Source organism: Narcine bancroftii, chromosome 13, assembly GCF_036971445.1.
Source record: "Narcine bancroftii isolate sNarBan1 chromosome 13, sNarBan1.hap1, whole genome shotgun sequence".
In the NCBI taxonomy this organism is placed as follows: Eukaryota; Metazoa; Chordata; class Chondrichthyes; order Torpediniformes; family Narcinidae; genus Narcine; species Narcine bancroftii.
The window spans coordinates 76,478,424-76,493,702 of NC_091481.1; the positions used below are offsets into that span (position 1 = coordinate 76,478,424).

General features: G+C 40.9%; 1 protein-coding gene across 1 annotated transcript in view; it reads right to left on the minus strand.

Annotated features, from left to right (window-relative positions):
* Positions 1-15,279, minus strand: part of sars2 (seryl-tRNA synthetase 2, mitochondrial) — a 60,758-nt gene that overhangs the window by 38,668 nt on the left and 6,811 nt on the right. Inside the window, exons 2-5 of the mRNA XM_069907767.1 lie at positions 9,091-9,186; positions 5,824-5,853; positions 4,092-4,232; positions 2,190-2,244 (exon numbers count right to left, since the gene is read on the minus strand). Coding sequence (XP_069763868.1) covers positions 2,190-2,244; positions 4,092-4,232; positions 5,824-5,853; positions 9,091-9,186 — 322 coding nt within the window. The remainder of the gene's footprint in view (positions 1-2,189; positions 2,245-4,091; positions 4,233-5,823; positions 5,854-9,090; positions 9,187-15,279) is intronic.

Consider the following 15,279-nt stretch of genomic DNA (forward strand, 5'->3'; position numbering starts at 1 on the left):
AACAACGTTTCAGGCTGGAGCCTTTCATCAAGGTATGAGCAAAACGTAGGCAGCTGTCCAAACAAAATGGTGGGGAGGAGCACAGACCCACAGGCAGGAGGTAATAGATGGATAAGGGAAGGAGGGAACACCAGAAAATGGTGGGGGGAGGGGTGGAGAGCAGGAGGAAAGACAAAGGGATGGAGAAGGGAGGGGAGTGGTCTAGCAGAAACCAGAGAGGACGATGTTAATGCCATCCGGATGGAGAGTTCCCAGAAGGAAAATTAAGTGCTGCTCCTCCAAATTACAGGTGGTCTTGGTTTGACAGTACATGAGGGCATGGAAAGAGATGACAGTGGGGGAGTAGGGCACAGAATTGAAGTGGTTGGCCACCAAGTGATCCCTGTCACTAATGCGGACAGAGCAAAGATGCTCAGCGAGTCGATCTGCCCGTCTGTATCCAGTCTCTCCGACGTAAAGAAGGCCACAACAGGAGCACCAGTCGGAGAGGCTGACGTTCGCAGATACACAAACGAAGTGTTGCTTTAAATTTGAAGGACTCGGGGCCCCAAACGGTGGTGAGGGAGGAGGCCTCCCTCATGAAACTGTGGCACTTCCTGCAGTCAGCCCCCCTCCACCGTCAACTTCCTCTGCTGGCAGAACTTCTTCTAACCCTTAATAACTTCTCCTTTGACTCCTAAAACCCCTCAAGATGTTCTCTTGGCATCACTGGTCTACATAGTCTTCTTCTTCTTTGGCTTGGCTTACGAAGATTTATGGAGGGGGTAAATGTCCACGTCAGCTGCAGGCTCATTTGTGGCTGACAAGTCCGATGAGGGACAGGCAGACACGGTTGCAGGGGAAAATTGGTTGGTTGGGGTTGGGTGTTGGGTTTTTCCTCCTTTGTCTTTTGTCAGTGAGGTGGGCTCTGCGGTCTTCTTCAAAGGAGGTTGCTGCCTGCCGAACTGTGAGGCGCCAAGATGCACGGTTTGAGGCGAGATCAGCCCACTGGCGGTGGTCAATGGGGCAGGCACCAAGAGATTTCTTTAGGCAGTCCTTGTACCTCTTCTTTGGTGCACCTCTGTCACGGTGGCCAGTGGAGAGCTCGCCATATAACACGATCTTGGGAAGGCGATGGTCCTCCATTCTGGAGACGTGACCCACCCAGCGCAGCTGGGTCTTCAGCAGCGTGGACTCGAGGCTGTCGGCCACTGCCATCTCGAGTACTTCGACGTTAGGGATCAAGGCGCTCCAATGGATGTTGAGGATGGAGCGGAGACAACGCTGGTGGAAGCGTTCTAGGAGCCGTAGGTGATGCCCGTAGATTCGGAGCCGAACAGGAGTGCGGGTATGACAACGGCTCTGTATACGCTTATCTTTGTGAGGTTTTTCAGTTGGTTGTTTTTCCAGACTCTTTTGTGTAGTCTTCCAAAGGCGCTATTTGCCTTGGCGAGTCTGTTGTCTATCTCGTTGTCGATCCTTGCATCTGATGAAATGGTGCAGCCGAGATAGGTAAACTGGTTGACCGTTTTGAGTTTTGTGTGCCCGATGGAGATGTGGGGGGGCTGGTAGTCATGGTGGGGAGCTGGCTGATGTAATTCACTAAGGGTGGGAAAATAAGTAAAACAAGAAAGACTGCAGACACCGTAGTTGAAGTAAAGATGCAATGGGAGAGAAACTCAGCAGGTCAAACAGTGTTACTAAACTGTCGGTTGTGTATCTATATCTTTGCTACATAAGGACACTGTTTGACCTGCTGAGTTTCTCTAGCAGTGTGCTTTTAATTCATTGAGGGTGACACATTTCCATATGCCCAGTTCAATTCTTCAGGTGACTGCTTCTGTCCATGACCTTGGTCCTCCCTTCCTCTGGAGCTTCCTCTGGAGCTTCCTCCAGGCATACAATCCTGCACTCTTCCAATTGGGATCTCTTGTGCATTTCCAGTTTTAATCACTCCACCACTGGAGCCTGCACCTTCTGTTGTCTTGGGACCCAAGGTTTAAAATTCCCTCCCTAAACATTTCCTTCCATCTGCAGCTTCCCAGGACAAGCTTTGATTGCCCTTCTAACAACTCCACACTTGGTCCAGTTGTTCAGTAACATTTCTTTTTTTTTGGGGGGGGGGGGGGGGGCGTGGTTTGACTGGATAGTTGTTGTTTGTTGTAAACAATCTCAGTACTGTGGACAACAATATCTATAGAAATGCTCACCTGGCTTCTCCCCAACCACTTCAACGACGACAGCCTGACTTTCATCGCCTATGGGCTTTGAAAAATAAAAAGAGCAAGGTTAGACATTAGAACAAATCAGAGTTTCAGATTTTTATCAGACTATATGACATCACATATAACCCTGAGATTCTTTCTCCTGCGGGCGAGGCAGAATTACCACTTATTGGTTGTGCAAAAATAATGAAATGTAAACAAACTGACTGCAATACAGGGGGAGAAAAAAAAATCAGTCAAGTGCAAATGAGTCCCTGATTGAGTTTGTTGTTGAGGAGTCTGACGGTGGAGGGGGAGCAGCTGTTCCTGAACCTGGTGGTGCGAGTCTTGTGGCACCGATACCTCTTTCCCGATGGCAGCAGTGAGAACAGAGCATATGCTGGGTGGTGTGGATCCTTGATGATTGTTGCTGCTCTCAGTTAGCAGTGTTCCCTGGAAATACAGGTGTCTAACCTTTTATCCGGCAAACTGCGCTTTTTTCTATAGACATCTACTAATCAAAGATGGAGTTTGGCACCAAACATGAATTGATGTGACCCTCTCTCAACTCCATGTATCCTGTCATGTTCCTCTACTTTATAAGCGCCTCCGAACTGCCTATACTAATGCCCATCCAGCACCGTAGCGCTTCAAGTTGGTTCGGTGACAGTGGTTCAATGGCTGTCATCATTACCCATAATCCCCCACTAAGCTGAAACCGCTGTACCAGAGCAGGGGAGCTGGGGCCATTCTCCTTGTGCTGGTACAGCAGGGGGAGGGGGGGGCGGTGGGGAGAGAGAGAGAGAGAGAGAGAGATGGCAGCATGACTTGGTCGGGCGAAGGGGAGAGAGAAGGCAAAGCAACTCGGTCGGGTGAGGGGGGGAGACACGGGAGCTCGACTTGGTTGGGTGAGGGGAGACAGCAAGGCAACTCAGATGGGGGACGGGGTAGAGATGGCACCGCAACTCGGTTGGGCAAAGGTGGGGGGGGGGGGCTGGGTTGAGAGAGACGGCAATGCGACCTGGGAGGGCGGGAAGAGACAGCAGCATGAATTGAATGGGGGGGGGGGGGGAGGGAGGAAGAGACAGCAGCGCAACTTGGGTGGGGGGGTGGAGGCAGCAGCACGACTCGGTAGGGCTAAAAGGGATGGAAATCAAAATGATTCCGAATTCCAGAATATTCCGAACAATGGCAGGTGTCTGGTAACAGGTCATTTCAGTCCATGCCGCCCAATCTGCACTCCATTAACCTACACCCCGTGGTAGCTTTGAACGGTGAGAGGAAACTGGGGCACCCGGAAGAAGCCCACGCAGACGCGGGGAAAACGTACAAACTCCTTACAGGCAGTGCTACGCCAACCATGCCACCCCACAAGTTTGCACATTCTCCCCATGTCTGCGTGGGTTTCCTCTGGGTGCCCCGGTTTCCTCTCACGTTCCAAAGACATAAGGGTTACTCAGTTCATTGGGTGTATTTGGGTGGCAGGGCTTGTGGGGCAGGAGGGCCTGTTAACATGCTGTATGTTTAAATTAAATTAAATATTGTATAATTACAATAATTTCCATCTGTTGGAAATGTCACTGTCCCAGCAAAGATAGCTGCAGGCAAAACTCCTGACCATGGCCACCCAATACAAATTAGTAATGTAACTGGAGGTCTGCAGTCATGGCTCAGAGGTAAGTTTAAAATCCCACCTCAGCAGCTTGGAAATCTAAATTCATTTAATTATTAAAAAAATCCGAAATGGAAAAAAGGAATGTCAGCAGTGTTTGCCTATGTGCACCCTATGTGTTAGCCTGATGAAGCAGGATATCCTTCAGATCATGATCTACACGACTTACACATTTCATTCTCCGAAGGACATCAGTGAATTACACGCTCCATACTGTACCCACATGCATCCCTTACCACACTTGGATGAGTCCAGTTGGGCAGTTTCAATGCTTTCAGATAGAAGTGCTCATCAAGCTGATTCTCTTGCTCATACAGAACATTTAATTCCACACGAATTTCCTTCCCCCGTTTCCGCAGTCTTGAAAAATCAGGGTGCTGTTTTCAACATTAAAATATGGACAAATTAACTTCAAAACAATTCTTTCCTTTCAGGCCATATTTATACGATGATCCTTGCTATGCCTGGTCTTCCAAACCCACTTTACCATAGGAACAGTATTAACAAGATTTGTCGTTACACTGCCACACCCTGGGGTGGCACAGTTAGCACCAGGAACCATGGTTCGAGTTCGGTGCTGCCTGTAAGGACTTTGTACGTACTCCCCGTGTCTGCATGGTTTTCATCCAGGCATTCCGATTCCCTCCCACCATCCAAAATGTATGTACCAGGGTTCTAAGTTAATTGGGTGTAATTTGGCTGAAAGGGCCTGTTTTACTGTGATGTGTGTCTGAATTTAAACTATTTTATATAGAGAATGGCTTTGATCTGGAACTGTAGGGGCAGTGGAAACAGTTGTGTGGATAAGCACAAAGGAAATAAATGATCAGACTATAGGCAAAGAGTGGAGAAATGGGATTCAGAGTTATTCTAACAGGAACTGGCTGGAGATTAATGGCTGTAATGGTTCCCAGGAATTTACATTTGCAAGCCCATCAATCACTTGTCCAAACCAATCTCATTTAAATCTTTAACCTGTACAGCACCACACTCCCCTCCCAAACAATATTGGCAAACGTGAGGTTATCTACTTTAACTGGAAAGCGATTGCAGCCTGCTGCCGGGCAGAAGGATCTGGGAGTGCTAGTGTAAAAGGTTGGTTTGCAGGTTATCAAAAAGGCTAATGGTACGTTGGTCTTCATTGCTGGAGGGATGGGATTTAGGAGCAGGGAGGTTCTGCTGCAACTGTACAAGGTCCTGGTGAGGCCATACCTGGGGAACCGCGTGCGGTTCTGGTCTCCTTACTTGAGGAGGGATGCGCTGGCTTTGGAGGCGGTGCAGAGGAGGGGTCACCAGGTTGATTCCAGAGATGAGGGGGGTTGGCCAATGAGCAGAGCTTAAGTCGTCTGGGGCTGTACTCGCTTGAATGAGAGGGGATCTCATAGACATATATAAAATTATGAAAGGCATAGATAAGATAGAGGCAGGTAAGTTGTTCTCATTGGTGGAGTAAATTTAGGATGTAGATGAGGAGGAACTGATTTTCCCAGGGAGTGGTGAATCTGTGGAATTCGCTGCCTATTGAAGCAGTGGAGGCGACCTCAGTAAATAGATTTAAGACAAGGTTGGATAGATTTTTACAAAGTTGGGGAATTAAGGGAGATGTGGAAAAGGCAGGTAGGTGGAGATGAGCCCATCGTCAGATCAGCCATGATCTCATTGAATGGCAGAGCAGGCTCAACGGGGCAGATGGCCGACTCCTGCTCCTGTTTCTTATGTTCAATTCCACTACCCATGTCTGTGAATCCACACTGCTCCTGAGCGAACTGAGGCAGGGGAGCCATTCTATTGTGTGCAATGCTTTCAGTTTCATGCGTGACATTACAGCAGAGCCTCCGTTCTGGGAGGGGTCTCACAATATAGATGTTTCTATGGGCCAAGTTCCAAAAAGGTTTAATCTCTTTTATGGGCATGTAATCAACAACCCTCACTCTTTATCTGGAAAACAGATGAAGAGATGATACTTACTGATTGAAGCACATCTTTGTTTTGATTAGCCTAAAAGAAAAACAAAAGTACAAATTCAAAGTTAAAAACATCTGCACTGACAACATTTTTCCCTTTGTGAGCAGAATTCCAAATCCCATCACTTTTCTCTCTTCTGCTTGTTCATCAGCTCTTCTCCATCAATGGCTTCATGCAAATTATCAGAAAATGCACACAGCTAGGATTTTGGGTACCCCTAACTCTACAGAGCACGGCTGAAGTGGACAGTGAAGGCAGAATCTTGATGGCTCCAATGGAGGCATGTTGTCACGGTTCATGGACAGCAAGGTTGGCAAAGTGGTTAATGCAATGCCTTTACAGCACCAGCGATTGGGATCAGACCGGTGTTTGAATCCTGCGCTGTCTGTAAGTGTTTGTACGTTCTCCCCATGTCTGCGTGGGTTTTCTCCAGTTTCCTCCCATCCTTCAAAAACAAACCAGGATGTAGGCCAATGGGGTGTAATTTGGGCGGCACAAAATCCTAAGGCTAAATTGGCCTGTACAGTGTTGTATGTCTAATTTAAATTTTTTAAATTAAAAAAAAACAGAGCAAACGTCTCGAATAATTAATGCTGTTATGAAAAGTTCAAAGATGATTACTTATAATTCTAGAGAAATTAATGATCTATTTAAGTTTTTTCATTCTGATTTGCATAAATCAGAATTTATTGGAGATGAAGTTAAGATTGATAAATTTTTATCTCAGATAAATATGTCTAGTTTGACGTATCAAGTCATTTTGATGCTTCTTTTACAATAAGAGAAGTTAATGAAGTTCTTAGTTCATTACCGAATGATAAATCTCTGGAAGAAGATAGTTTTCCGATGGAGTTTTAAAAGAAATGTAAGGACCTTTTAATACCTTCGTTTATGGAGGTGTTAAAGCAAGCGACAGAATCCCGTTCTTTACCAGAATCCCGTTCTTTACCGGAATCTTTTTCAACAGTGATAATCAGAGATAAAGACTTGTTGAATCCTCCTTCTTATAGTCTGATATCTTTATTAAATGTGGATTATAAAATTGTTTCAAAAATTTTAGCAAATAGATTACCTAATTTAATTCACATAGATCAAACAGGATTTATTAAGAAATGATATTCTGCCAATAATATTGCAAGATTAATTAGTTCAATTCATTTAATTCAAAGAAGAGGTGACCTTACTGTAGCAGTAACTTTGGATACAGAAAAAGCCTTTGACAGATTAGAATGGAATTTTTTGTTTAAAGTGTTGGATACGTTTGCTATTGGTTCTACACAGCCAACGCAAGAGTGCTTTGCGGAAGGACTAGTCAAGAGTCTTCCCATCGCTGGGCATTGAGGAGCTGAGACCGAGGGGAAGTCCCCTCAATCAATAGAGGGGAGAGTAACGACAGGGTGCTACAGTGGTGGCAATGAAATTAATCTAACAATGTACCACGATGGAAATGCATGGATATGAAATTAAGGGTGGGAAGAGACTTCGAATGCTTTTTCTTTTCTAAATAATTTATTGTGAATAAACACTATTTTTGGTTAAAAAAAAATGAATTGTTCACATCCATGAACTCATGGTAAATGGACAAAAAGGATTGAAGGTCAAGAGAAACATCCCTGATGATTCAACCTCAGGATTCTTCTATCTACCTGCTGAAAATTTATATGTGTGATTTGAGAAAATGGCCAAATATACAATTCTCCCAGTTTGTCAAAATAAGGTATCCCTTAAGGAAAGGTGCCCTGGATTGAAACCAATTCCCCTTAACATTGAGATATTCAATTCATCATATCCAATGGCCCCTTACTGTCACTGGAAATTACTCTTCACCAAGGCAACATGGCTAAAGATGGTCTTTACTCAAAATTGAGGGTTTATGCACTCATCAATGCATTTCATTAATGATCACATTTTTTAAAAATAATCTGCCCTATGTTAAACACTTTCCCTAAGATAGATGGTCATTGTCCTCAATCACAATATTATAGGTGATCTGTCACCTAACGCTATCTACAGTAAAATTCCCATACAAGGAATTCAAGCAACCAGCAAAAAAAATTAGAGGAATAAATAAAACAAATGAAGAAAAAAAAAAAGGTTTAAAATTGCACAAGTAAATGTTCTCTGAAGCAACACACAAGCCCCTTGGAAAAGATGGGGACAAACGTTAAGCCGGCGCAGGGTCCCAGTTGTGCCCCACCCGCAGCAGCTGTTTGAATGTCATCGCCCAGATTGACAAGCCGGCCAATGCTGCTCACCGCTGGGACAACTTTCCCAAAGTGTCTCCCTATACCTTCCTACAATGAGTCTTTATCAGTATATTATTTGGCGTATTATTAAGGCTTTATATGTAAACTTGGGGGAGAAGGGGTTAATTATGATGGCAGCACGAGTAATGTGGCAGTTACAGCGTCAGCCATCAGAATTCAAATTTAAATTTTGTAAGTTATGGGAATTATCTAATGAAAATGAACTTTACATAATTAAAAGGACCACATTACTGATTTTTTTCTTCTAAATTACTTTATATTTTGCACTGTCCGTTGTCTTTTAAACTGTTTTAAAGAAATATTTTACCAACGTTTCAGGCCTAAGTCCTTCTTCATGGTATGTGAAGAAGGGCTCAGGCCTGAATCACCAATATGTCTTCACCTCCTATGGGCACGGTGAGACCAGCTGAGTTCCTCTAGTTTTTAACAACACTCCAGGGAAAGTGACCCTTTTTTTAAGTTTAGACATACAGCACGGTAACGGCCCACGAGTCCATGCCGCCCGATTTGTTGTCCATCCTCTTCTTATAGCTCACACCCTCTGATCCGGACGGCATCCTGGAAGATGAGAATTGCACACAATACTCCGAGAGGGGCCTAAATAACTGGTGTATTAGTTAGGCAATGTAAGAATGAGTCTCAAGCAACTGGAAAATTTGAATAGCCGGAATCTACCAATCCCATCAGTGTCAGATACCCGGGGTGGGGGGGGTTTACTGTACCTCTCTTTTACAGCATATCCTTTGGTTAACAAAAGTCAATCTGAGTCAGGCTTAAACTTAATGACAATTAATTGCTGGATTGTTTTTCCAGTAAAAGTTTAAGTTTGTACCTTGATTAAAAATTTCACACCCAAAGACCCAACTCCAATTTTCAAGACAACTTCTCAAAATCCTAGATTATCTAAACAAAATAAATTATTTATTTCTAATGTGGCAAATCAGTTCCTTTAAAAAGCTTCATTTGTGTAAAGTCTTGAGTGAAATCCTGGTATCATTCTTACCAGAAGACTTTTAATTGATTCACTGATATCTCTTTTCTCATCCTCTAATTTCTCAATGTCTTCTTTTACTTTCGTCAGTTGTTGCCAGGTGGTCACCTGTTGGGGACAAACAATTGGAAAGAGGATTGGAACTAAGGAAATATCATCATGCATTGCCCCCAAATACGCCATAAAGTATTTAAAATTCTGGTAAAGTTTTCTAATAAATCACTTTCTCTTTGCCCCATTTAGCTACATAAAGCTTTATTTAGGCCCCTCTCGGAGTATTGTGTGCAATTCTCATCTTCCAGGATGCCGTCCGGATCAGAGGGTGTGAGCTATAAGAAGAGGATGGACAACAAATCGGGCGGCATGGACTCGTGGGCCGTTACCGTGCTGTATGTCTAAACTTAAAAAAAGGGTCGCTTTCTCTGGAATGTTGTTAAAAACGAGAGGAACTCAGCTGGTCTCACCGTGCCCATAGGAGGTGAAGACATATTATTGATGATTCAGCCCAGAGCCCTTCTTCACATACCATGAAGAAGGACTCAGGCCTGAAACGTTGATAAAATATTTCTTTTCCTCCTGTGGACGCTGCAAGTCCGGCTAAGTTCCTTCAGCGTACACTGCGAGGTTTTACTACAAACACAGCATCTGCAGACTTCAGCGTTTCATTTCTCTGGAGTGTTGGATGCTGAGAGGAGAAATTATAGGTTTATAAAATCTTGAGAGGCATTCATTAATTAAATCCAAGGTAAAAAAAAATGTTGCGAACCAGTGGAAATGCATTTAATGTGGGGAGGGGGAATAAAGATGATGTGCAGATCAAATTTATTTTTACAGAGTAGTAGGGAACTGAACTTTTCAACAAATTACACTACGGAAATTTCTTATGGAATATTGTGGGATACATTCAAGGCTTATATTCGTGGTCAAATTATTTCTTACTCAGTAGCTTTGAAGAAATGCATCAAAAACAAGATTCATCTATTGGTTGAGAAGATTAAAGACATTGATAAGAAATATGTGACTGATCCTACTGAAGAACTTTACAAACAAAGAATTGAACTGCAGATGGAATATAATTTGTTACTTACATCTTCGATTGAAAACCAGCTAATTAGATCTAAATCTGATTTTTATGTGCATAGTGTGAAATCGGGTAAACTATTGGCTAATCATCTGAAGAATATTTCAGCTAGACGCCAAATTGTGGAGATTCGCAAACAGAATGGAGAACTGACTGTTAACCAGGAAGAGATAAATCAATCTTTCCAAAATTTTTATATATAGTACAGAATCCCCTCAAGACCTTAGTAATATGTTTAATTTTTTAGAACATTTGAAATTCCCAAAAGTATTACCTCAAGATAACTTAGAATTAAGTAAACCCATTACAGATTCGGAGATCAATAATACTATTTTCTCACTGAACTCGGGGAAAGCACCAGGTCCCGATGGATATTCTGTGGAATTTTATAAAGCTTTTTCTTCTACTCTCTCTCCCTGGCTGATTAAGATGTTTGATGAATCTATCACATTGGGTAAACTACCACAATCATTTTACAGAGCTACGATTTCTCTAATTTTGAAAAAAAATAAAGACCCGACCGAATGTTCTTCTTATAGACCTATTTCTTTGTTGAATGTTGATTCTAAGATCTTCTCTAAAATTCTAGCGACAAGGCTAGAGAAGATATTACCATATATTATCTCTGAAGACCAGACTAGATTCATTAAAAATCGTTATTCCTCCTTTAATATTAGAAGATTGATGAATATTATTTACACTCCTTCACATAAGTCTTCAGAATGTGTTATTTCACTAGATGCTGAGAAGGCCTTCGATAGAGTAGAATGGCCTTATTTATTTACAGTTCTTGAAAAATTTAATTTTAGTCCGATATTTATATCTTGGATTAAACTTCTTTATAATTCCCCAGTTGCCTCGGTTTTTACTAATACCCAAAGATCGCCATATTTTCGATTATTTCGGGGCACCAGGCAAGGGTGCCCCCTTAGCCCTTTATTATTTAACTTAGCTTTAGAACCTTTGGCAATTGCTATCAGAGAAGCACCCAATATTACTGGTATTATTCGTTGCAGGGATATTCATAAAGTATCACTATATGCAGATGATTTATTGTTATATATTTCCAATCCTGAAAATTCTATTCCTGCCGTTTTATCTTTATTAGCCCAATTTAGTAATTTTTCGGGATATAAACTGAATTTAAATAAAAGTGAATTATTCCCTTTTAATGGATGGGTCCCTATTTATGATAGTTTACCTTTTAAAATAGCTAGAGACCATTTTATATATTTAGGGATTAAGATTACTAAAAAACATAAAGATTTGTTTAGGACTAATTTTTTCCCTCTATTGGACCTGATCGGCAGTTTACTTACCAATTGGTCACCATTATCCCTATCCATGATAGGCCGAATTAATGCTATTAAGATGATGATCTTACCTAAATTTTTATATATATTCCAAGCTATACCTATTTTTGATCCTAAATCTTTTTTTGATAAGGTCGATTCTAAATTGTCCTCATATATCTGGCAAAACAAGAATCCTAGATTGGGGAAAAAATATTTACAGAAATCTAAACTAGAGGGAGGGTTGGCATTACCCAACTTTAGAATTTATTACTGGGCAATTAATATTAGTTACTTAAGGTATTGGTTGAATTATTCAGAATTATCTCTAAATCCCCATTGGGTAAATTTAGAAATTAAACCGATACAAAATTTTTCAATTAGCTCTATTTTGGGAGCTGCTCTCCCTTTCACTCTTACTAAATTATATAAACAAATTGATAATCCAATGGCTAAACATACACTACGTATATGGTTTCAATTCCGGAGATTTTTTAGCCTAAGTAATTTTATCTTGGAAACTCCTATTGTACTAAATTTCCTTTTTCATCCCTCTCTAATTGATCAAGCTTATTTACTCTGGAAAGTTAAAAGTATAACATGCTTTTCGGATTTATTCTTGGATAACTCTTTCATGTCATTTGAACAATTATCCATGAAATATGATTTACCTCGATCTCATTTCTTTCGATATTTGCAGATTAGGAGTTTCTTAGTTTCGACTTTACCCTCTTTTCCCAATCGGGAGACTACGACTGTTTTAGAGGATATACTATATTCAAAATTCCCTCCAAAAGGTGTGATATCTAAATTATATAATATAATTACAAAAATAAATTCTGGGACTTTTGAAAAGTTTAAAAATGATTGGGAAAGAGAACTCAACCTTCATATTTCTAATGAAAATTGGAATAAAATTCTGCGACTGCTAAACTCTTCTTCTCTATGTGCAAAACATTCACTAATACAGTTTAAAGTTGTTCATAGAGCTCATATGTCTAAAGATAAACTTTTATTCTCATATCGATCCTATATGTGATAAATGTCAATTGGAAATAGCTTCCCTTACACATATGTTTTGGTCCTGTCCCTCTTTACAGAATTATTGGAAGGAAATTTTTTCCATTATATCTACTGTTTTGAATATTGATTTACAACCACATCCCATTACTGCAATTTTTGGATTACCTATGATAGATTTGACTTATTTATCTCTTCCTGCAGATCGTATGATTGCTTTTCTTACACTAATGGCTAGAAGATCTATACTATTGAATTGGAAAGAGGTAAATCCTCCCACTGTTTTCCAATGGTTTACCCAAACTATACTATGTTTAAATTTAGAGAAAATTAGAAACTCTGTCTATGAATCCCCTTCTAAGTTTGAGTTAACCTGGCGACCATTTATTCAATATTTTCATTTGTGGTGAGTTGATCTGGCTCTGTTTTCTTTCTATGATTATGTATGATAATTGGGCTGTAAGATGAGATCGGAGTGATCGGCGTGGTTTAGCTATATCTGTAGGTTTTTTTTTAAAGTTTTTTTTAATTCAGATTTGTTTTTTCTTCTTTTTTTGGGTTTTTTTTTCTCTCTTTTTTCATATATTGTTATTAATTATATCTTTTTTTTAGAGATAGTTCACACCCTAAACTGATCAAAATTTTTTTTTATGATATATTTTTATTCTGTATTATTGTTTAATATCTCTGTATTAATTCATTACTTACTATGTATTTTTTTATTATCTCTTTGAACTGTATGTGTTTATAAATTATAATAATAATAAAAAGATTGAAAAAGAAAAGTAGGGAACTGAAAAGGCTGATGGGGTAGTGATGAAAGCAGGATACAATTTAAAAGACTTCTGAACAGACATGAATAAGCAGAGAATGGAGAATTTGTATCCCGTGCAAGTGGCAGTGCTCTCCGACCCAGACATCGTGGGCCATTATATCTTTATTAATTATCTATGCACTTGGATGTAATGTTAACCTTTTCCATTATATGCTATTCTTAACAGAAACTTCGAATACATTCTAATTCATTCATGATATGTGGTGCCCTTGACAAGATTGGCATTTATTCCTCAACTCCAACAGCCCTTGACAACTGAATCACCTCCTTGAACTACTTGATGAAGGGACCCCAACGTTGCCACAAAGATTTAGACCCAGAGATAAAAGAACCATGAACTTTCCCAAGTCAAGACACTGCACGAATCAGAGGGTATCTGTAGTTTCTGATACATCGGGTGCCTTCGTTCTTCTTCAGGTGATCACAAAAGTACCAGAAAGATTGTTTTAGATTGGGATTAGGATCTGATCTACTATCTAATCACTTTAGCTGAAATTTATTTAATGCACAAAAAAATCTGCAAATGTATTTAGAATCATTATTTTTAAGCAGGACTTGGGCATCGAGAAAAAACTGACAGGGTTGCTCTTCCAGACTTCAAATGGCAGAAGTATGTGCTTTTCCATTATTGTTTCTCTAAATTACAACAGGATTTTCTCTGGAGTTACCTCTTATCTGGGTTGCAAAAGGGTATTGTCTGACACCCTAGATACTTTCCTACTGATCAGTTCAAAGCCAGTATTCAAGATGGAGTTTGAATGGACCACAAAGTGGTGAATCAAAATTTCTTTACTCATTCAGTTTAGGAGAAGGTTAATCAGAAGGTGAGAAAAAAAAAGTTAGAATCAGGATTAAGATTATTGGATTGCATTTGGGTGAAACAGCAACAAAAGGGTCAATGGTGCAAGGTGAAAGAGAATTAGGATTGCGACCACCAACAAAAGAAAAGCCAAGAGAAGGCTATTCATTTATTTATGTTTTTAAGATAGAATTTGCGCAATTTTACTGGTCTGAAGAATGTCCGACGTCTCGGCATTGGTCGCTCACACACAAACGACCAAAACACAAAATCTCCATTTCCTTATGCAAGTTTAGACAGCATAGTGGAAGTGCTGTAATTAAAGAGGCAGGATTTGTAATTATGCATCATCTGTACTTGCTATTCATTAGCCCATTGTTCACGGAATGCTTGCAGTTAACTTTAGACTGCAGGCATTCTGGGAAATTTGCTTGGGGGTCTAGGAAGTAAAATATTATAATGGGAATGGCACCCTCATTCCCATTCCAACCTTTTTACACTGCATGCGTTCCGGGAAAATGGCAATAATTTCCTGGAATGCAGCGCTGTGTAAAAAAAACCATAAATGATTCACTAAGAGGGGGTGAAGAAGGATGCAAGGGTCCTTGTCACGGTTCATCCCCAGAAGCAGCGTGACAGAGGACTCTCTGATCTACGGGCTGCTCCTGGGGACACATACAGAGCCAAACATCCAGAACTGCTGCAAGACCATCAACTCGGTGAAAGCCCGAAACCTATTGGTCTTTCAGGACATGGAGATGTCAGTGAGGGAATGCTGCAGGGGTACGTGCTGAGGGATTCACTAAGGCTTGGTGCAGCCAATGCGAGGGCGCTGTGGGGAAGGACCACACGATAGAGACCTCCCATTACCCAGGTATTCAGAGGGGATGAGACCGAGGGGAAGCCCCTCAAACAACAGGGTGGGGGGGGGGGGGTGGAAGAAGCGATAAGAAGCATCAGCGGTGACAATGGTGTAAATAGAAATTAATGTAACAATGTACAGTGATGGAAATGCATGGAGATGAAACTAAGGGTGGAAAGAGACTTTGAAGGGTTTTCCCCTTTGTAAATAATTTATTGTGAATAAAGTTTCCTTTTGGTTTTTAAAAAAAAATCACTGCCTTAAAAAGAATCAACCATTTTTGCTTTATCTGACTTCTGTAAACCATGAATG